The 22043-nt window shown below is 42.5% G+C and overlaps 1 protein-coding gene across 1 annotated transcript in view; it reads right to left on the bottom strand.

The window, feature by feature from the left end:
- Positions 1-4966: 4966 nt before the first annotated feature.
- Positions 4967-22043, bottom strand: part of LOC139407504 (potassium voltage-gated channel subfamily KQT member 1-like) — a 340305-nt gene continuing 323228 nt past the window's right edge. The window contains exons 19-22 of the mRNA XM_071151296.1: positions 19213-19385; positions 6269-6451; positions 5547-5640; positions 4967-5071 (exon numbers count right to left, since the gene is read on the bottom strand). Coding sequence (XP_071007397.1) covers positions 4967-5071; positions 5547-5640; positions 6269-6451; positions 19213-19385 — 555 coding nt within the window. The remainder of the gene's footprint in view (positions 5072-5546; positions 5641-6268; positions 6452-19212; positions 19386-22043) is intronic.

Genomic DNA, 22043 nt, shown 5'->3' on the forward strand with positions numbered 1-22043 from the left:
GAGCATTTTTAATAAAACAACTATGACATAGTTTCATTTTATTGATTTCTTAATAATCAAAGCTATGCAAACAATATTTTGATGTAGATTGTTCACTTGCCTTATGTTTTAGTATATTTGCTAATGAGTTGAAACTAAAAATCATTTACTAATTTTTTTATCATTAAGGCACAATGGTGTATATTTATTCAAATTTTTACACCAGAATTATGTTTTGTCACACGTTTTACTGGGCTACTTCAAATACAATTCCAGCCTCATTTGGAGAGTTGTTTGCAACAATTTATAGGCCTACTATTTTGTACAACTATACGTTTTTATCAACATATTCGCCTACACAAATAGCGGTCAGCAACATATAGGAATTCTATAGCAGCAATTATTATTATTATTTTTGGTATTTAATATTTACACTGTAAAGATTAGCACCAAAGCAGAGCCATAAAAACATGTTCACTGCTGAATTACATTTTGTCTTTCTCTGACTAATTATCTATTGCATCATTTTTCATGCATTTGTTAAGATGCACACTTTCACTACCAAATTTCATCAGATCAATCCCAAGGCAATTTATAATCTTGACTTTGTGAAGGGGTCAATTCAATCCATTAGTCTGGAATTACTCAGGCCTTGTCTTGCGTGTGAGCATGCGCGCACACATGTATTTTTAAAGAGAATATTTAGTGTTGAGTTAGTAAAGGGCTCCCTCCTCTCCTCATCCCACTACAGCCTTCGAGCACCATGAAGGCCTAACCTCCTTTCCTCACCCCACTACAGCCTTCGAGCACCATGAAGGCCTAACCTCCTCTCCTCACCCCACTACAGCCTTCGAGCACCATGAAGGCCTAACCTCCTCTCCTCATCCCACTACAGCCTTCGAGCACCATGAAGGCCTAACCTCCTCTCCTCACCCCACTACAGCCTTCGAGCACCAGGAAGCAGGATGCAACAGGAAGACACCTGCAGCAGCTCTTAGGGGGCTCCTGATTCATTCTGAAGTGTGCAGGTGGGTAACCTTAGCTCTGCTGTTTACCCCCCACTCAGAGCTGGGCCCATTGTCCCTGTGTGTTTGGCTTTGTGCAGAGGGCCATTGTGAGGTGCGGGCGCTCAGCACTGTTGTGTCTGGGGCTCCCATTCAGACAAAGGGCCTGCCGGCTGAAACACTGGAGTGGATGAAGGGGGAAAAGGAAGTGGTGTCTGCAGTTTGAGAATACCACACTGAGAGTACCGTTGGGGGTGGTTTGTGTCATTAAGTCATATTGACATGGATATTGGTTAAGCTCAATGTGGGGTTATAGGTGGAAAACATTTATTACACTAATTGGTTGGTTCATTTAAAACAGGAGCCCCTGTTTTTTTTATAAAGCTTACCAGCAATAAATTTATAATTGGAATTGTATAATTTCTGTATAATACATTTCTATCCATCTAAATGGTAAGTTTGACCTTGCAGTTGATCCTGGCTATTCTCCAGAGGCCCAACCAAAGGCTGGACTGGAAATGTTCAACATAAAAGTAGCTTACACTGTTATTACATTGTTATTATCTGTGGTTTGACAAACAAGGTTTTAAGTTTAGACAAAGACAGTCATCCAATGAGCCATACCTGATGGGTCCAAATATATTGTATCTGAACTGCTGTCAACTGGCTGCCACCTTTCATATACCCAGAGCTGTGGAGGCCAAATAATATAGTCAATTTGTAAGTCCTAACTTTCAGCTTTGCTATCTTCCTGAAATGTTTTAAATTCACACACAAAACAACACATATTTTTAAAAACTTTATTCTTATTCACTTTGACCACCACAACTATGAAGTTGGGTAAATAGCAGACATCCAGTGTATCAGAAATTGAGAAAATGTCTTTGTCTCAGTGTTATATGTACCAAGCTAGACAGACAATCACACTTCCTAGCTATATCAACATCAACAGGTTATCTTTTCCTGTTAACCACCCCAGCACTTAATATAAAACCACTGGTTCCTCCCCATGTTTCCTGAACTGGCCACAACCAACGTCATAACCCATTTCGCTGGCACAATTTCCTACGAAGGAAGAGCGCCTGCAAACACGTGCGTGTGTTCCCTTTTCTCTGAAACACAGAGCACAATGATGACAAATCAGTTGTTGGAAATGAGTGATTGGAGAGCGAGAGAGAGAGAGGGGCAGGCAGACAGGGATGTATGCTATGTAGAAATGAGACGCTGTATAGCATCAAATGGTAGATGTACAGATGCGTCTGTGGCATGTTTGGCTTTGGGGGGAGCAATGGGTAGGTCATAATGCTCATTAAAATAGCGCACCTGCCGCTTCATCAAATAGCCTTTATCTGTTATCGCCGCAAATCTGCTCAAACTCTCAGATAGAACGCGAAAACAAGTTAGGCCCTCTCCTACATACCTCCTACCCCATGACCAGTATGTCTGTCTGTCTGTGGTACCTGGCCTAATCTCGTCAGGAATGTCTTACGGATGCATTCAGATGCTGTTGGCCGGAAAGGAGAGCCTCTCAAACATCTGTGAAGTGCAGATAGGCAACAGAGTTCTGACAGACAGGGATTGGAGGGAGCTAAAAGCTAATGAAGTTGAAAGCTCATGGATATCATCAGGGGTGAAGACCTGCAGATGACTGCTAGAGAGAAGGACCACACCTGATACAACCAGCTGTTCTACAGTACATATACAGGGCAGAGATATTTCAACAGGTTGTAGTCAAAGGAACTATTTGTTCAGCAGTAGGTGGGGTGGGTGGAGGGTGTACTGTTCACATTTTGAAAAATGTCCACGCTACTGAAGCAATAAGAGGTTCAACCACTGTGTATTACTATGCTGTATACAGCTGTTTGTTGAAGATAAATATGACAGAGGTTAAATGTAATCAGAGTTGACATGCTTAGCTGGTCTGTCGTTTATTGGGCATGATGATGAGACAGAGTGTGGTGGTGTGTGACATCACTTCACCACAATGATGCAAAACGCAGCAACATTCTAAAGAAGTGTATGTGGCAATCATTCCTGTCAGTCAAATGCTATTATACAGCAGTAGTAGTAGTAGTAATAGTAGTCATAGTAGTAGTAGTCATAGCAGTAGTAGTAGTAGTAGGAGGAGAAGTAATAGTCATAGTAGTAATAGTAGTAGTAGGAGGAGTAGTAGTCATAGTAGTAGTAGAAGTAGTAGTAATATTAGTAATATTAGTCATAGTAGTAGTAGGAAGGAGGAGTAGTAGTCATAGTAGTAGTAGTAGTCATAGTAGTAGTAGTAGTCATATTAGTAGTAGTAGGAAGGAGGAGTAGTCATAGTAGCAGTAGTCATAGTAGTAGTAGTAGTAGGCATAGTAGTAGTAGTGGTCATAGTAGTAGTAGTAGTCATAGTCATAATATTTATAGTAGAAGTAGAAGGAGGAGGAGTAGTAGTAGTCATAGTAGTAGTCATAGTAGTAGTAATCATAGTAGTAATAGTAGTCATAGTAGTATTAGTAGTTGTAGTAGTAATAGAAGTCACAGTAGTAGTAGTAGTAGTAGTAGTCATAGTAGTAGTAGTAGTCATAGTAGTAATAGTAGTCATAGTAGTAGTATTGGTCATAGTAGTAATAGTAATAATAGTCATAGTAGTAGTAGTAGTCATAGTAGTAGTATTGGTCATAGTAGTAATATTAATAATAGTCATAGTAGTAGTAGTAGTCATAGTAGTAGTAATAGTAGTAGTAGTCATCGTGTAGTAGTAATATTAGTCATAGTAGTAGTAGTAGTCATAGTAGTAGTAGTAGTCATAGTAGTAGTAGTAGTCGTCATAGTAATAGTAGTAGTAGTAGTAGAAGTAGTAGTAGTAGTAGTAGAAGTAGTAGTAGTAGTAGTAGTAGTAGTAGTAGAAGTAGTAGTAGTAGTAGTAGTAGTAGTAGTAGTAGTAGAAGTAGTAGTAGTAGTAGTAGTAGTAGTTGTAGTAGTAATAGTAGTAGTAGAAGTAGTAGTAGTAGTCATAGTACTAGTAGTAGTAGTCATAGTAATAGTAGTGGTTGTCATAGTAGTAGTAGTAGTCATAGTAATAGTAGTGGTTGTCATAGTAGTAGTAGTAGTCATAGTAATGGTAGTAGTAGTTGTAGTCATTGTAATAGTAGTAGTAGTCACAGTAATAGTAGTAGTAGTCATAGTTATAGTAGTAGTAGTAGTAGTAATGGTAGTAGTAGTTGTAGTCATTGTAATAGTAATAGTAGTCACAGTAATAGTAGTAGTAGTCATAGTAATAGTAGTGGTTGTCATAGTAGTAGTAGTAGTAGGAGGAGTAGTAGTAGTAATGATGGTTGTTACATTATTGTCCCAGATAGAAAGTTGATTGTGGAATACAAAAAAAATGAACAGTAAAAATAACATTTCAATAAGATTGAGATGTATAAATAAATACATGACTATATATGAGGATAAGGAACATAATCATAGTAATCCAGTAAGCGTTGAACATAATGAAACAGAAGCCCTGTTTACACCTGGTGCTAACATGTCCTTTGTTCTGATCTTATCCACATTCTGATTGTGCCCACAAATTTTGACAGGTGTAGACGATTAAAACACGCTTTGGGGTAAGATTGTGATCAGATATTATAAGTAGAAATGTACAAGATCAGTACAATGTCAGGACGAAGGACGCATGTTAGAACCAGGTATAAACGGAGCTAGAGACACCAATAAATAAATTACCTCACATCTGGCACATCCATAGAGGAAGAAGGGCCAAGGCACACTAAAATGCCACTCTCTCTCTTCCCCCCTAAACACCACAGCCAATCTGTTTTGTGTCACAATTAAAATAAATCAGCATTTCTTGAAACTGCATTTAAACACTTGAGTGTTCCTTTGATCAATCAAGCAGCCAATGACTCTAGCTGATTCAGGCTATAACTGAGGCCTTCCCAGGCTACCAGGCAGCACTTCAAAAGATAGTAGAGGTTTATGACACACATCTGCAGCACTCAGAGAAGGCTTTTCTTATACATGCGGGTCTCTCGCATCTTTGTGTCCCTAGGAGCCTCAGCAGGCCTGAATCCTGGCTTAGTGGGGTCCAGAGAAGATGGCTGCTGTAGGGAGGAATGAACATGTTCTCAAACACACAGCATGATGAGAAAAATAGAACACACTCCTCTCTTTCTGTGTGTGGACTTATCTCCATTGGCCACAAGTACTTCAATATTCACTCTGTTATGTGTTGGCAGCAACCTGTATGCATCAATACTTATGCCTTCTTAGTAATTTTACATAATGGGAGGGACATGGAAACATGGAGGTAAAGCTTGCAGAATAACCCTTGTATATTTCAAATCAAATTTTTTATTTGTCACATACACATGGTTAGCAGATGTTAATGCGAGTGTAGCGAAATAAAATAAAATGTAGCGAAATATTTCTTGGCTATTGTATCAGAATGTGTTGTGTGTGACATAACGCCATGCCTCCTCCTAGCCTATGGCTCCCTGTCCCTTCCTCTCCTCTCTGGCCCTGCTCAGTCTCTGACTCCACTGAAGCTCCTAGCTGCAGCTGTCCTCCAAGCCTCACATACTGTTCTGGCTGGCCAAACCCCACCACACCACTGAAGTCCTTCCAGTTACAGCCAGGAATCTCAGGCTGTCTGGAGGAAAAGTCCCCAATACTGTAACCAGGGGCGCAACTTTGGTTTTAGAAGTGGGGGGGGGACATAATATATTTAATACAATTGGGCTATCTTCCTTACACCATCCCTACCTTGTCACAACACAACTGATTGGCTCAAACGCATTAAGAAGGAACACATGTTAATTGAAATGCATTGCAGGTGACTACCTCATGAAGCTGGTTGAGATAATGCCAAGAGTGTGCAACGCTGTCATCAAGGCAAATGGTGGCTACTTTGAAGAATCTGTTTAACAATTTTTTTGGTTAACATGTGATTCCATATGTGTTATTTCATAGTTTTTATGTCTTCACTATTATTCTACAATGTAGATAACAGTAAAAATAAAGAAAAACCCTTGACTGAGATATGTATATATATATATATATATATATATATATATATTTAAATCCAGTCTGATAAACACTCAAAAAAGCCTATCCGACCGTTCTGAGCCACCCGCATGGTCCTAAAGCACACCGTTGCCTCGTTTTGTATCACATTCCATTGATAAAACTGGGGAGACGTCCCCAGTGAAAGTTGCACCCCTGGCTGTAACCTAGATAAGCAACGGACAGCCTCTCTGTCCCCTGCCCTCTTTACATAGCATGTGTACACTACCCCAGACCTCTCCTTCTCCTGCACCTCCTTCTCCTCGGCAGCTGCTGTTGGCTTACTTGGCCAGTCTTGGGTGGGGTTATTGTGGCCGGCCTGCATGCCCTGGCCTGGACATGAAGCAGAGCAGCGTGGGACATTGCAGAGGGATCTTGAGATCTGATTGTTGTTGTTGTTGTTGAACTTACCCTGGTTACTGGGAAGGACGAACACCAGACATATGGCCGAAGGAAATCTCAGAGGGCGAAGGTCACAGAGGGCCAAACTAACCCTTTAACCTCTTGGTGATTTGTCTCCCAGGGGTGATGTAGCAACTAGCTATACCAACCACAGCAGAGGTCAAAGCTCATGCACTGTATCGGTTCCTCTTGTAAATGATTACATGGAAAACCATTATCCTGTGCTCAGCAGAAGGAGGCTGGGGCGAGGGAGGCCTCTTTTTAAGTTGTAGTGGGTCAAAGGCCAGGTTCCCTGAGGACAGTACTTACTGCGGCCTGCTTTACACATTACTATGTTACACATATTCCTGAACGGTGTATGCCATTTTTATTCCCCTTTACTTGCTTTTTCATGAAGCACATTGTCCTGCACTGGTTTTATGTGACATTTATATATTTTGAAGGAGCCCTTGGGTGAGGGGATTTAGAATTATGCTTCAACACTAACTACTACTACAATCAGTAGCAAGAAAACCAACTGTCTCTAACCCAACTGTTCCCCTCCACTATTTAGGGACTCTCGATGGAGTGTCTAGCATCAGCTGCTGCTGACACTGTCTGTGTCCCTCTCCTACACACATGCAGGCGCACACACACACACGCACTCTCTCTCTCTCTCACACACACACACGCACTCTCACACACACACACACACACACACACACACACACACACACACACACACACACACACACACACACACACACACACACACACACACACACACACACACACACACACACACACACACACACACACACACACACACACACACACACACCTGTTCTCTGGTATCTGCTTTCATATGGCATTGATGGGCCTCCATAATGCCTGCCTACCAGACAGGTGGCCCTGCTGGGGCCTCACTGTGGGCTATCGTGGCCCCTTAGGGTGCTGCAAGGCCCCTCCTCCCGGTAGACTTAAAAAACATGTTGCATGTCTCCACTGTTCTCAGTCCAGCCTAACATGCATAAGGAGATCTCACCTACAATCTAATGTTAGTGAAGACTACATGACTACACAGGAATTAAAACAATTGGTAAAGGAATGTTTGGGAATAGAAGGAATGCAAAGTCTACTTGGTAGCTGGGAGTGATGAATCTTCACAGTATACTTCACGTGACAACCCATAGATATAGATATACAGTAGCTTTCTCAGATTCTGTAACATTCCATCATGAATATGGGGTAGAGGGTATATATGAGGGTATAGGGTATATATGAGGGTATAGGGTACATACAAGGGTAAAGGGTATATATGGGGTATAGGGTATATATGAGGGTATAGGGTATACATTTTTATTTATTTAATCAGGCCAGTTGAGAACAATTTCTCATTTACAACTGCGACCTGGCCAAGATAAAGCAAAGCAGTGCGACACAAACAACAACACAGTTACACATGGAAAAAACAAATGTACAGTCAATAACACAATAGAAAAGTCTATATACAGTGTGTGCAAATGAAGTAAGATTAGGGAGGTAGGGCAGTAAATAGGCCATAGTGGTGAAATAACTACAATTTATCAATTAAACACTGGAGTGATAGATGTGCAGAATATGAATGTGCAAGTAGAGATACTGGGGTGCAAAGGAGAAGAAAAAAAATATTGGGATGAGGTAGTTGGGTGGGCTATTTACAGATGGGCTATGTACAGGTGCAATGATCTGTAAGCTGCTCTGACAGCTGATGCTTAAAGTTAGTGAGGGAGATATGAGTCTCCAGCTTAAGTGATTTTTGCAATTTGTTTCAGTCATTGGCAGCAGATAACTGTAAGGAAAGGCAGCCAAAGATGAGTTGGCTTTGGGGTTGACCAGTGAAATATACCTGCTGGAGCGCGTGCTACGGATGGGTGCTGCTATGGTGACCAGTGAGCTGAGATAAGGCGGGGCTTTACCTAGCAAAGACTTATAGATGACCTGGAGCCAGTGGGTTTGGCGACAAATCTGAAGCGAGGGCCAACCAACGAGAGCATGCAGGTCGCAGTGGTAGGTGGTATATGGGGCTTTGGTGACAAAACGGATGGCACTGTGATAGACTGCATCCAATTTGCTGAGCAGAGTGTTGGATGCTATTTTGTAAATGGCATCGCCGAAGTCAAGGATCGGTATGATAGTCAGTTTTACGAGGGTATGTTTGGCAGCATGAGTGAAGGATGCTTTGTTGCGAAATAGGAAGCTGATTCTAGATTTAATTTGGGTTTGGAGATGCTTAATGTGAGTCTGGAAGGAGAGTTTACAGTCTAACCAGACACCTAGGTATTTGTAGTTGTCCACATATTCTAAGTCAGAGACCTCCAGAGTAGGGATGCTAGACGGGCGGGCAGGTGCGGGTAGCAATAGGTTGAAGAGCATGCATTTAGTTTTACTTGCATTTAGCAGTTGGAGGCCACGGAAGGAGAGTTGTATGCCACTGAAGCTCCTCTGGAGGTTAGTTAACACAGTGTCCAAAGAAGGGCCAGAAGTATACAGAATGGTGTAGAGCGACATCATTGAGCAAGAGCGACATCATTGATGTATACAGAGAAACGAGTCGGCCCAAGAATTGAACCCTGTGGCACCCCCATATAGACTGCCAGAGGTCCGGAAAACAGGCCCTCTGATTTGACACACTGAACTCTGTCTGAGAAGTAGTTGGTGAACCAGGTGAGGCAGGCATTTGAGAAACCAAGGCTGTTGAGTCTGCCGATAAGAATACAACGATTGACAGAGCCGAAAGCCTTGGCCAGGTCAATGAATACGGCTGCACAGTATTGTCTTTTATCGATGGCGGTTTTGATGTCATTTAGGACCTTGAGCGTGGCTGAGGTGCACCCATGACCAACTTGGAAACCAGATTGCATAGCGGAGAAGGTACGGTGGGATTTGAAATGGCCGGTGATCTGTTTGTTAACTTGGCTTTTGAAGACCTTAGTAAGGCAGGTAGGATAGATATAGGTCTGTAAACGTTTGGGATTAGAGTGTCTCCCACTTTCAAGAGGGGGATGACCACTGCAGCTTTCCAATCTTTGGGGATCTCAGACGATACGAAATATATTTTTACAGGCTAGAGGGTAAAGTGTATATATGGGGTATAGAGTATACACTACCGTTCAAAAGTTTGGGGTCACTTAGAAACGTCCTTGTTTTTTATTTTTTATTTTTTTGTCCATTAAAATAACATCAAACTGATCAGAAATGCAGTGTTGACATTGTTAACGGCTGATTTTTAACAGAATATCTACATAGGCGTACAGAGGCCCATTATCAGCAACTATTACTCTTGTGTTCCAATGTCATGTTGTGTTAGCTAATCCAAGTTTAGCATTTTAAAAGGCAAAACACCATTCTCAACGTCAACAGTGAAGAGGCTTAAAAGATTAAGATGTTTCTCAAACTAGACACTCTAATGTACTTGTCCTCTCGCTCAGTTGTGTACCGGGGCCTCCCACTCCTCTTTCTATTCTAATTAGAACCAGTTTGCGCTATTCTGTGAAGGGAGCAGTACACAGCGTTGTACGAGATCTTCAGTTTCTTGGCAATTTTTCGCAAGGAAAAAGCCTTCATTTCTCAGAACAAGAATAGATTGATTGAGTTTCAGAAGAAAGGTCTTTGTTTCTGGCCATTTTGAGCCTGTAATCGAACCCACAAATGCTGATGTTTCAGATACTCAACTAGTCTAAAGAAGGCCAGTTGTATTGCTTCTTTAATCAGAACAACAGTTTTCAGCTGTGCTAATATAGTTGCAAAAGGGTTTTCTAATGATCAATTCACCATTTAAAACGATAAACTTGGATTAGCTAACACAATGTGCCATTAGAACACAGGAGTGATGGTTGCTGATGATGGGCCTCTGTACGCCTATGTAGATATTACATAAAAATTCTGCCTTTTCCAGCTACAATAGTCATTTACAACATTAACAATGTCTACACTGTATTTCTGATCAATTTGATATAATTTGATGTATTTTAATGGGCAAAAAATGTGCTATCCTTTCAAAAACAAGGACATTTCTAAGTGACCCCAAAAATGTGCTATCCTTTCAAAAACAAGGACATTTCTAAGTGACCCCAAACGGTAGTGTATAAGAGGGTATAGTGTATATACAGTGCCTTCAGAAAGTATTCAGACCCCTTGACTTTTTCCACATTTTGTTACGTTACAGCCTCATTCTAAAATGAATTAAATAAAAATACATCTCAGCAATCTACACACAATACCCCATAATAACAAAGCGAAAACAGGTTTTTCGTATTTTTGCAAATTGATTGCAAATAAAAAACAGAAATACCTTATTTACACAAGTATTCAGATCCTTTGCTATGAGACTTGTAACTGACCTCAGGTTCATTGATTGGAGTCCACCTGTGGTAAATTCAATTGATTGGACATGATTTGGAAAGGCACACACCTGTCTATATAAGGTCCCACAGTTGACAGTGCATGTCAGAGAAAAAAACAAGCCATGAGGTCGAAGGAATTGTCCGTAGACCTCCGAAACAGGATTGTGTCGAGGCACAGATCGGGGGAAGGGTACCAAAACATTTCTACAGCATTGAAGGTCGGCAAGAACAATGGCCTCCATCATTCTTAAATGGAAGAAGTTTGGAACCACCAAGACTCTTCCTAGAGCTGGCTGCCCAGCCAAATGGAGCAATCGGGGAGAAGGGCCTTGGTCAGGGAGGTGACCAAGAACCCGATGGTCACTCTGAAAGAGCTCCAGAGTTCCTTTGTGGAGATGGGAGAACTTTCCAGAAGGACAACCATCTCTGTAGCACTCCACCAATCAGGCCTTTATGGTAGAGTGGCCAGACGGAAGCCTGGAGTTTTCAAAAAGGCATCTAAAAACTCTCAGACCATGAGAAACAAGATTCTCTGGTCTGATGAAACCAAGATTAAACTCTTTGGCCTGAATGCCAAGTGTCAGGTCTAGAGGAAACCTGTTACCCCCCTATTGTGAAGCATTGTGGTGGCAGAATCATGTTGTGGGTATGTTTTTCAGTGGCAGGGACTGGGAGACTAGTCAGGATCGAGGCAAAGATGAATGGAGCAAATACAGAGCGATCCTTGATGAAAACCTGCTCCGTAGCTCTCTTTCTTCCTGTTTTTCAACAGGACAATGACCAAACACACTGCCAGGCTGCGTAAGGGCTATTTTACCAAGAAGGAGAGTGATAGAATGCTGCATCAGATGACCTGGCCTCCACAGTCCCCCGACCTCAACCAAATTGAGATGGTTTTGGATGAGTCGGACCACAGAGTGAAGTAAAAGCAGCCAACAAGTGCTCAGCATATGTGAGAACTCCTTCAAGACTGTTGGAAAAGCATTCCAGGCTTCATCCAGCTGTCATCAAGGCAAAGGGTGGCTTTTTGAAGAATCTCAAATATAACATATATTTTGAATAGTTTTTTTGGTTACTATATGGTTACTATATGATTCCATATGTGTTATTTCATAGTTTTGATGTCTTCACTATTATTCTACAATGTAGAAAATAGTAAAAATAAAGAAAAACCGTTGAATGATTAGGTGTTCTAAAACTTTTGACTGGGGGTATAGGGTATATATGAGGTATAGGGTAGAGGGAAAAAAGTATTTGATCCCCTGCTGATTTTGTATGTTTGCCCACTGACAAAGAAATTATCAGTCTATAATTGTAATGGTAGGTTTATTTGAACAGTGAGAGACAGAATAACAACAAAAAAATCCAGAAAAACGCATGTCAAAAATGTTATAAATTGATTTGCATTTTAATGAGGGAAATAAGTATTTGACCCCTCTGCAAAACATAACTTAGTACTTGGTGGCAAAACCCTTGTTGGCAATCACAGAGGTCAGACGTTTCTTGTAGTTGGCCACCAGGTTTGCACACATCTCAGAAGGGATTTTGTCCCACTCTTCTTTGCAGATCTTCTCCAAGTCATTAAGGTTTCGAGGCTGACGTTTGGCAACTCGAACCTTCAGCTCCTTCCACAGATTTTCTATGAGATTAAGGTCTGGAGATTGGCTAGGCCACTCCAGGACCTTAACGTGCTTCTTCTTGAGCCACTCCTTTGTTGCCTTGGCCGTGTGTTTTGGGTCATTATCATGCTGGAATACCCATCCACGACCCATTTTCAATGCCCTGGCTGAGGGAAGGAGGTTCTCACCCAAGATTTGAAGGTACATGGCCCTGTCCATCGTCCCTTTGATGCGGTGAAGTTGTCCTGTCCCCTTAGCAGAAAAACACCCCCAAAGCATAATGTTTCCACCTCCATGTTTGATGGTGGGGATGTTCTTGGGGTCATAGGCAGCATTCCTCCTCCTCCAAACACGACGAGTTGAGTTGATGCTAAAGAGCTCCATTTTGGTCTCATCTGACCACAAGACTTTCACCCAGTTGTCCTCTGAATCATTCAGATGTTCATTGGCAAACTTCAGACTGGCATGTATATGTACTTTCTTGAGCAGGGGGACCTTGCGGGCGCTGCAGGATTTCAGTCCTTCACGGCATAGTGTGTTACCAATTGTTTTCTTGGTGACTATGGTCCCAGCTGCCTTGAGATCATTGACAAGATCCTTCCGTGTAGTTCTGGGCTGATTCCTCACCGTTCTCGTGATCATTGCAACTCCACGAGGTGAGATCTTGCATGGGGCCCCAGGCCGAGGGAGATTGACAGTTTTTTTGTGTTTCTTCCATTTGCGAATAATCACACCAACTGTTGTCACCTTCTCACCAAGCTGCTTGGCGAATGTCTTGTAGCCCATTCCAGCCTTGTGTAGGTCAACAATCTTGTCCCTGACATCCTTGGAAAGCTATTTCGTCTTAGCCATGGTGCAGAGTTTGGAATCTGATTGATTGATTGCTTCTGTGGCTTCTGCCTTAGCAGAGACAGCTCAGTGGTGAGTGAAGGTAGGAAGAAAACATAGAGACGCGGATATACTGCCAGTTCCTTAATATGTTGGCTTGATATGTAATAGCAATTTACACTTAGGAGTGACAGACTGAGTGACAGCAGAGAAGATACAGAGTCAGACTGCACAACAAGGAGGTAACAGAGGCACCGTTATAGTGGTGAGTTGTATCTGTGTTTTTACATGAGCTGGTTAAAAAAGGTGGAGGGCTATGTTTTTCACTGGTCACTGGTACAGTGTACTGCCTATGTTATGTGTCACGTGCATGGTGAGATGGGCTGGTTTGGCTAAAATGCCAGAGAACATTTTTTGTCCCAGTCCGCCCCTGATTGCTGTTGCTCTTAGATGGCAACTGAGAGCAAATGCGAGTGTGCCATTTGAATCTCAACAAGAAAGGTGGTTGTGTTTGATAATGTTTATGGAAAAAGTATGGATTTCAGCAAACAAAGAAAGGCACTCAACTAGAGGACAAACGTAGATACAAGGTAAGCGTTGCATCATTATCATTTTCTTGTATTGATCTTGGGCGAATCGATGTCTGAGCTGAATTTATCAAAGCCTGGTCTCTGCTAGAGAGGAAGAGGCAAATCAATTTATAACATTTTTGACATGCGTTTTTCTGGATTTTTGTTATTGTTATTCTCTCTCTCACTGTAAACCTCCCATTAAAAGTATAGACGGATCATTTCTTTGTCAGTGGGCAAACATACAAAATCAGCAGAGGATCAAATACTTTTTCCCTCGCTGTATGAGGGTTTAGGGTATATATAGGGTATAGGTTTTATATGAGGGAATATGGTATATATGAGGGTACAGGGTATATATTGAGGTATAGGGTATAAATGAGGGTTTGGGGTATATATGGGGTATAGGTTATACAGTATATGGGGTATAATGTAACGGATTTCCTCCTCTTCGTCTGAGGAGTAAGGATCGGACCAAAACTTAGCGTGGTAAGTGTCCATATTGATTTATTCAAAAACACAACTGAACACTGGAACAAAATAATAAACGTGAAATATACAAAACCGAAACAGTACCGTGTGGCCCAAACACACACACGGAAACAAACACCCACAAACCAAAAGTGAAACCCAGGCTACCTAAGTATGATTCTCAATCAGCGACAACTAACGACACCTGCCTCTGATTGAGAACCATACTAGGCCAAACACAAAAAACAACATAGGCAAACAAACATAGACTGCCCACCCCAACTCACGCCCTGACCATACTAAAACAAAGAATAAAATAACAGAACTATGGTCAGAACGTGACATATAGGGTATACATGAGGGAATACGGTATATATGAGGGTATAGGGTATATATGGGGTATATGGGAGTATAGGGTATATATGGGGGTATAGGGTGTACTGTGCATTCGGAAAGTGAAAACAAATGTGGAAAAAGGGAAGGAGTTTGAATACTTTCCGAATGCACTGTATATAAGGGTATATATGGGGGTATAGGGTATGTATAGGGTATATATGGGGGTATAGGGGGTATGTGAGTGTATATGGTGTATATGAGGGTATAGGGTATACAGTATATGGGGTATAAGGTATATATGGAGGCATAGGGTATATATGAGGGTATAGGGTATATATGGAGGTATTGACTAGCATGTCTCACTGACCACACAGAGCTACATTCTATTCAACTTTCTTCCTGGCTCTCTCTTGATGTTCCCTTTTATCTTGTGTTCTTGCTCTTGTGTTCTTCTGACATCAAACCCTCGTTTGAAGTGGGGAGTCAGAGATGAAAGTGAAGTAGCAGGATCTCAGTGGTATAGAGCTGAGCTGGCTCAGTAAACAGCAACTAGACTAGGGGGAGACCGTGATATAAACCAGGAGAGGACAAAGGCAGCATAACACCATGGCTGGGCTGTGGAGACAAGGCTCTCTGGGTAATTGAAAATGGCTCTGGGCTGCTCCTCTACTCCCTCCACCCCCTCCCAGTCAGCCTTCTCCTGCCCTTCTCCCCTCTATCCACCCCTCCCTAGAGACCTCTCTCTCCCCGCTCTGGCCGTGCTGTTTTTGGGACATCCCCAGTATTTCTTGGCCTTTGAAGGGAAATATAATTGAGTGGTAATTTGAGACGTATTCTCTTTCTTTCTCTCTGTCTCTCTCTCTCGCTGTCTCTCTGTCTTTCTCCCACATGCCTCCCTCGCTCCTCAATGGTTATGGAATATTGAAGTTCAAAGTATGCACAGCAACAACAACAAAAATATTTATTTTTCTCTGTCCCCTGATTGCAGTGTAAAAAAAATATGAATTGAAGAATTCTAAACTTTGTGGGATTGAGAGGATATGGCTTACCTGATGTGGCCTGCAAATCGAACAGACAGCCAAGAGAGAAGAGTTGAATCCAAGGAAAGGAAATTATAGACTAACTGGTAATCAAGACACACTGAGCCCAAGGAGAGCCCAGAAAATGAAATGGATTTTTATTTACACCAGATTTACAGAGGGTTGTGAATATAATTTACAGTCATTCCAATCCATTTTACAACACTTCTCTTTATTTCTCATCATCACTCTGCAGACCAAGAGTATTCCCTGGTTGATCGTTCGTTCCACATGATAATAAATAGAAGTCAATGTTGCTATTTACAACTCTTATAAAACTGTACAGGAGAATGGTCAGACAGCCAGTATGTGAAGCACTTATCTCAAAGAAACTGGCTTTAAAAAGCAGCCTGTTATATAAAATACATATTCCAAATCTTCAACCACGCAAAAGAATAAAACATACTGAACAAAAATATAAACGCAACAGTGTTGGTCTCATGTTTCATGAGCTGAAATAAAAGATCCCAGAAATGTTCTATACGCACAAAAAGCTTATTCCTCTAAAATGTTGTGCACAAATTTGTTTACATCCCTGTTAGCGAGCATATCTCCTTTGCCAAAATAATCTGCTCCTTCACCTGCGGGATTGTCTGAGACCAGCCACCTGGACAGGTGTGGCATATCAAGAAGCTGATTAAACAGCACGATTACACAGGTGCACCTTGTGCTGGGGACAATAAAAGGCCACTCTAAATGTGCAGTTTTGTCACACAACACAAGTTTTGGGGGAGTGTGCAATTGGCATGCTGACTGCAGGAGTGTCCACCAGAACTGTTGCCAGAGAATTTAATGTTAATTTATCTACCATAAGAGAATTTGGCTGTATGTCCAACCGGCCTCACAGCCGCAGACCACGTGTAACCATGTCAGCCCAGGACCTTCACATCCTTCACATCCAGTTTCTTCACCTGCGGGACCGTCTGAGACCAGCCACCCGGACAGCTGATGGAACTGCTAAGTATTTCTGTCTGTAATACAGCCCTTTTGTGGGGAAAACTCATTCTGATTGGCTGGGCCTGGCACCTCAGAGGGTAGGTCTAGCTCCCAAGTGGCTGGGCCTATTCCCTATCAGGCCCACCCATGACTGTGCCCCTGCCCTGTCATGTGAAATCTATAAATTGGGGCCTGATTTATTTATTTAAATTGACAGATTTTCTTATATGAACTGTGACTGTGGTAAAATCGTTGCATGTTGCGTTTATATTTTTGTTCAGTGTTTTTCTCTTCCTCCCCTCTCTCTCTCATTTCACCCCTCCTTTGTGTTGCCATCTTTCGAGGAATGTGCACACTATAATTATGGAAGGGATTGCACACATAGCTTAGTTATTTTTTTCTATTTTCAACTGGCTAAACCCAGCTGGGTCCTGGCCGTACGGCAAATACATGGAGTGAGAACAAAAAGAGAGACATTAATTATATTCAACGCTTTAAAGGGCTTTAAAGTCAAAGCTGAAGCTGAAGCTTGGTACGTCCCTCTCTCTCTCTCTCTCTCTCAGAGGTAACCTGATATTTCAGACCCTTCACACTGAATTATGGAGTGAGCCATTCAAAGCCTACTGTTTAAATTGTACACATTTTCCAGTGTCCTTTTCATTAGTCAACTCACATACATTGTTAACTCCCCTTACCATGAATTCAGCACTTAATTAGCAATAGACAGATAAATAATTTGTGCTCTAATGGGGCAAATTAATTACAAATTGCACACTGCAGTTTAAGTCCAAAGAGGGAAAATTAAAGTGTTTTAGCATTGAGTAGGATGGGTGGTGGGGTGAAGTGGTTAATTGGAATATCCTAGTGAAAATCTTGGCACGGGGTGTTGAGTCAACTTTAACTTCTTACCATAACTCTCCATACTGTTCTTTCCCTCACTGTATTTCTGTAATACTGAGTTCTGCCTTGTCACGACTGTTCTGCTATTTTTATTAGCTTAACCATAGCCGTAAATCAGCGGCAGATTAGTTCCTGCAGAGCTGTTTCACCACTATTCTCTGCTCTAGCAGCCTAGGCCCAGCCACTAACAGAGGCAGACCCTGGGCAAAGCCAGCAGATCATCTCCTGGTCCTTCTCTATGTCACTCGATTACTACTAACAAACATACACCGACAACTAAATACAGTAAGGTGAGATGAATTGGTGGCTATATAGAAATAGTGGTGCTGTATTTTGGTTTGAATGGTGCCAAGATCAGGATTTGATCTTTGCTGGTCTCCTCATTCTCTGTGCTGTACCCTTTAGCAAGTGCTTTAGCACTTTGACTGCACAATCTCCAAATAATATCATTAGTGTGATGGTTGGCTTGGAAATATTATTTTAGTGCTTGGATGTGCCTCACTGAATGAACACAGTTGAATACATTCTCATATCTTACGTGATAATGTGCTGAGGAGTGAAAGTGTCAGGCTAATCTTATAAAACAAAAAGGAATTGATGTAAGCTTTCGCTACAATGTATGCTGTGGAAGTTTCAGTACACTCTTGGAAAAAAAGGTTCCAAAAGCATTCTTCGGCTGTCCCCATAGGAGAACCCTTTTTGGTTCTACCTGGAACTAAAAGGGTTCTACTTAGAACCAAAAAGGGTTATTCAAAGGGTTCTCCTATGGGCACAGTCGAAGAACCCTTTAAGCTTCTAGATAGCACCTTTTTATCTAAGACTGTTTTAGGGCCTCCCGGGTGGCGCAGTGGTCTAGGGCACTGCATTGCAGTACTAGCTGTGCCACCAGAGACTCTGGGTTTGAGCCCAGGCTCTGTCGCAGCCGGCTGTGACCGGGAGGTCCATGGGGCGACGCACAATTGGCCCAGCGTCGTCCGGGTTAGGGAGGGTTTGGCCGGTAGGGATATCCTTGTCTCATCGCGCACTAGCGACTCCTGTGGCGGGCCGGGTTGTCTCTCCCGAGCCCGTACGGGAGTTGTAGCGATGAGACAAGATAGTAACTACTAACACCTGGGTACCACGAAATTGGGGAGAAAAGGGGGTAAAATTAAAAAAAAAAAAAAAAGAGTGTAGTATGTTTTCATAATGCTGATATTAAAGAGGGAGAAAGAAGCTTCTGAAGAAGAGGACCCCGTATGCCCATTCACCATGATGGGGGGAGGGAGGATGGACGGCATCACCGTACATCTCTAGCTGTTAGTAAACTGCTGCCATGTCCCCTCTCATAGTTCTCTATAGCCCTCACTTTCAGACAAGCATGCCTCTTCAGCAGAGGAGAACAGAAGCAGGAGCTGAGTTGTTCACGTTCTCTCTCTAAGGTCAGCGGTCAAAGACAGTGATGTAAAGGTTTTGGGGGTTATAAAACAGAGGGCAAAAGTAGCCAAATGACACCATCTTTTTAATAAGGTAAGAAGAGTGCACCCTTTTCTTTATTGGAGTCTGTGCCCTCCTGGTCAAGCAGCTGACAATGAATTTAAAAATGATTGATCTTCTCATTGCAACTGATATCTCACGGTTGGTCATACTAGTCCCTGGTGGTTCCATCCCTGGTGCCTTTCTGCCCACTGTGACATCACCGTCCCTCGTCCAAGCTGACGCCCATGTTCTGACGCCTCATGATGCTGATGCGAGAGCTGTAGGGGGCTGGGAGTGGAGAGGCTGGGGCCCTCTGGAGCAGCTCTGCCTTGGGTTTGTACTGGTCCACCAAGATCTTCAGCACCGCCTCCATCTTATGGCTCATCTGGTCCATCTATTTATACAACACACAGCAAACAAAGGTACATGTTTTAGGTTATAGATGGGTGACTATAGTGAGGACATTTCACAAACAACAGGGAGGGCCATGTTAAAATGTCTATTCTACTGAGCCATTTACTTTATGTTCCTATTCTTATTTTTTACTATTTCTTATTGTTGTTGCATTGTCGAGAAGGAACCTGCAAGTAAGCATTTCATCGGACGGTCTATACCATGTGTCTCCTGTACATACGACTAATACAACTTGAAACTTGAAACATGTTATATACATTCGTGACTGTAGAGATATACTGCTGTAGTAATTATATGTGCAAGACTAAATGGGTGAAGCATTTGAGCAGTGTCACTGAGTTTCAGGACTGTCTGCCAGGCCTCCAATACCGAATACACATATTCAAGTCCACACTAAAGATACACCTCTTCACACAGGCTTATCCGGATTAATTGTCATCTTAACTTTTATCCTCCCTCTAGTTCACTTCCTGATTAGTCTGTCCTTATTCTTTTATATACTTATGTGACTTTGGGTTTGGTGAAAAGCGCTTAAAATAAAATGTATTATTATTATTATTATTATAATATGGCCCCATCCCAATGACAGACCTCTAGTGTATAATAACATGTTTGTCTGTCTGTCATGGTATACCTGCAGAAGCCACTCATTAAAGCAGCTAGCCCGGCGCAATGATTCAGGAGTAGGAGGGAGGGCTTTAAGTACACACGCATACACACACACATGCACACACACACACACGCAAGCACACACACACACACGCATGCACACGCACGAACGCATGCACACACACACGCATGCACACGCACGAACGCATGCACACACACATGCACACACATGAACGCATGCACACACGCTTGCACAAGCACGAACGCATGCACACACACACACATGCATGCACACGCACAAATGCATGCACACACACGCACGCAAACACATGAACACATGTGCACACACAAACGCATGCACACGCACAAACGCATGCACACGCACACCAGGGACTCAACTGTAAACACAGGTGTGTCTGTCACCCAACAGACAAAGGCATCTCAAGCAGGGAACCTCCTTAGTATTTCTAACCCCTGTGTGTACAGATCAGCGCACACGCCCTGTATGGCAGAGGTAAACAAGCCAGGCTGTCTGCCGACACAAAGACACACACGCTTGCGCGCACACACCTTTCTAAACATCAAATAGTTATTGTCCTGCCCTCTGCCTTGACATTGAAGTTATGTAGTTATACTTTCAGGAATTAATTATCTTTGGCTTAACTTATCACTACTTGTTAACCTGATTTGTAAATGTAATAATCATTGAGATAAGTGGTAATGGTAATGGATTCCGATAAAGTTGGAGAGGTTATGTGTACATCATAGTTCATGAAAGAGCCATGGCATCTCACACAACAGACAGGCAGACAGGCAGGCAGGCAGGCAGACAGACAGACAGGCATTTGCCGACGTTCATTCCAGTCATAACTGATACTGAGGAACTGCAATATTTTGTCTGACATTCACATCGCAGAATCCACTGGTATGTTTGTGTGTTGAGGATTGGGCTCCTCCCTCTTTTAGTGAGAGTGGCCATGACAATTTTACAGTACAACAGGACATTGAGCATCAGTCATTGTTCTTGAGATATGAAACCATGGATGAAGCCTATTCAATTACATCAAATAAGATCACTCCATACCAATGACTCACAGGTATCATAGACTCGTCGTAGGAGGAAGTAGGAGGAGAAGGAAAAAACAAAATAACAAAAAATTAGAACAAGCCCTGGATTAGACTACAAGGTTTATCATGACATAAATAGCTGTTTTAAGAAAACGGAGTACTCGCTGGCTGGTCAGGGGGCAGAACATACACTATATATACAAAAGTATGTGGACACCCCTTCAAATGAGTGGATTTGGCTATTTCAGCCACACCCGTTGCTAACAGGTGAATAGAGCACACTGCCATGCAATCTCCGTAGACAAACATTGGCAATAGAATGGCCTTAGTAAAGAGCTCAGTGACTTTCAACGTGGCACCGTCATAGGATGACACCTTTCCAACATGTCAAATCGTCAAATTTCTGCCCCGCTAGAGCTGACCCGGTCAACTGTAAGTGCTGTTATTATGAAGTGGAAACGTCTAGGAGCAACAATGGCTCAGCCGCAAAGTGGTAGACCACACAAGCTCACAGAACAGGACTGCCAAGTGCTGTCATATGTCCTCGTTTGCAACACTCACTACCAAGTTCCAACTGCCTCTGGAAGCAAGGTCAGCAGAAGAACTGTTCGTCGGGAGCATTATTTACATTTTGGTCATTTAGTAGATGCTCTTATCCAGAGCGACTTCCAGTAGTGAGTGCCTACCTTTTCATACTGGTCCCCCGTGGGAATAGGACCCTCAACCCTGGCATTGCAAGCACCATGCTCTACCAACGGGACCCTGAAATGGGTTTCCATGCCCGAGCAGACGCACACAAGCCTAAGATCAACAAGTGCAATGCCAAGCGTCGTCTGGAGTGGTGTAAAGTTCACTGCCATTGGCGAGTGATGAATCCCACTTCACCATCTCAGACCAATCTGTGTTTGGTGGATGCCAGCAGAACGCTACCTGCCCCAATGCATAGTGCCAACTGCAAAGT

The sequence above is a fragment of the Oncorhynchus clarkii genome, chromosome 4 (assembly GCF_045791955.1).
Source record: "Oncorhynchus clarkii lewisi isolate Uvic-CL-2024 chromosome 4, UVic_Ocla_1.0, whole genome shotgun sequence".
NCBI lineage: Eukaryota > Metazoa > Chordata > Actinopteri > Salmoniformes > Salmonidae > Oncorhynchus > Oncorhynchus clarkii.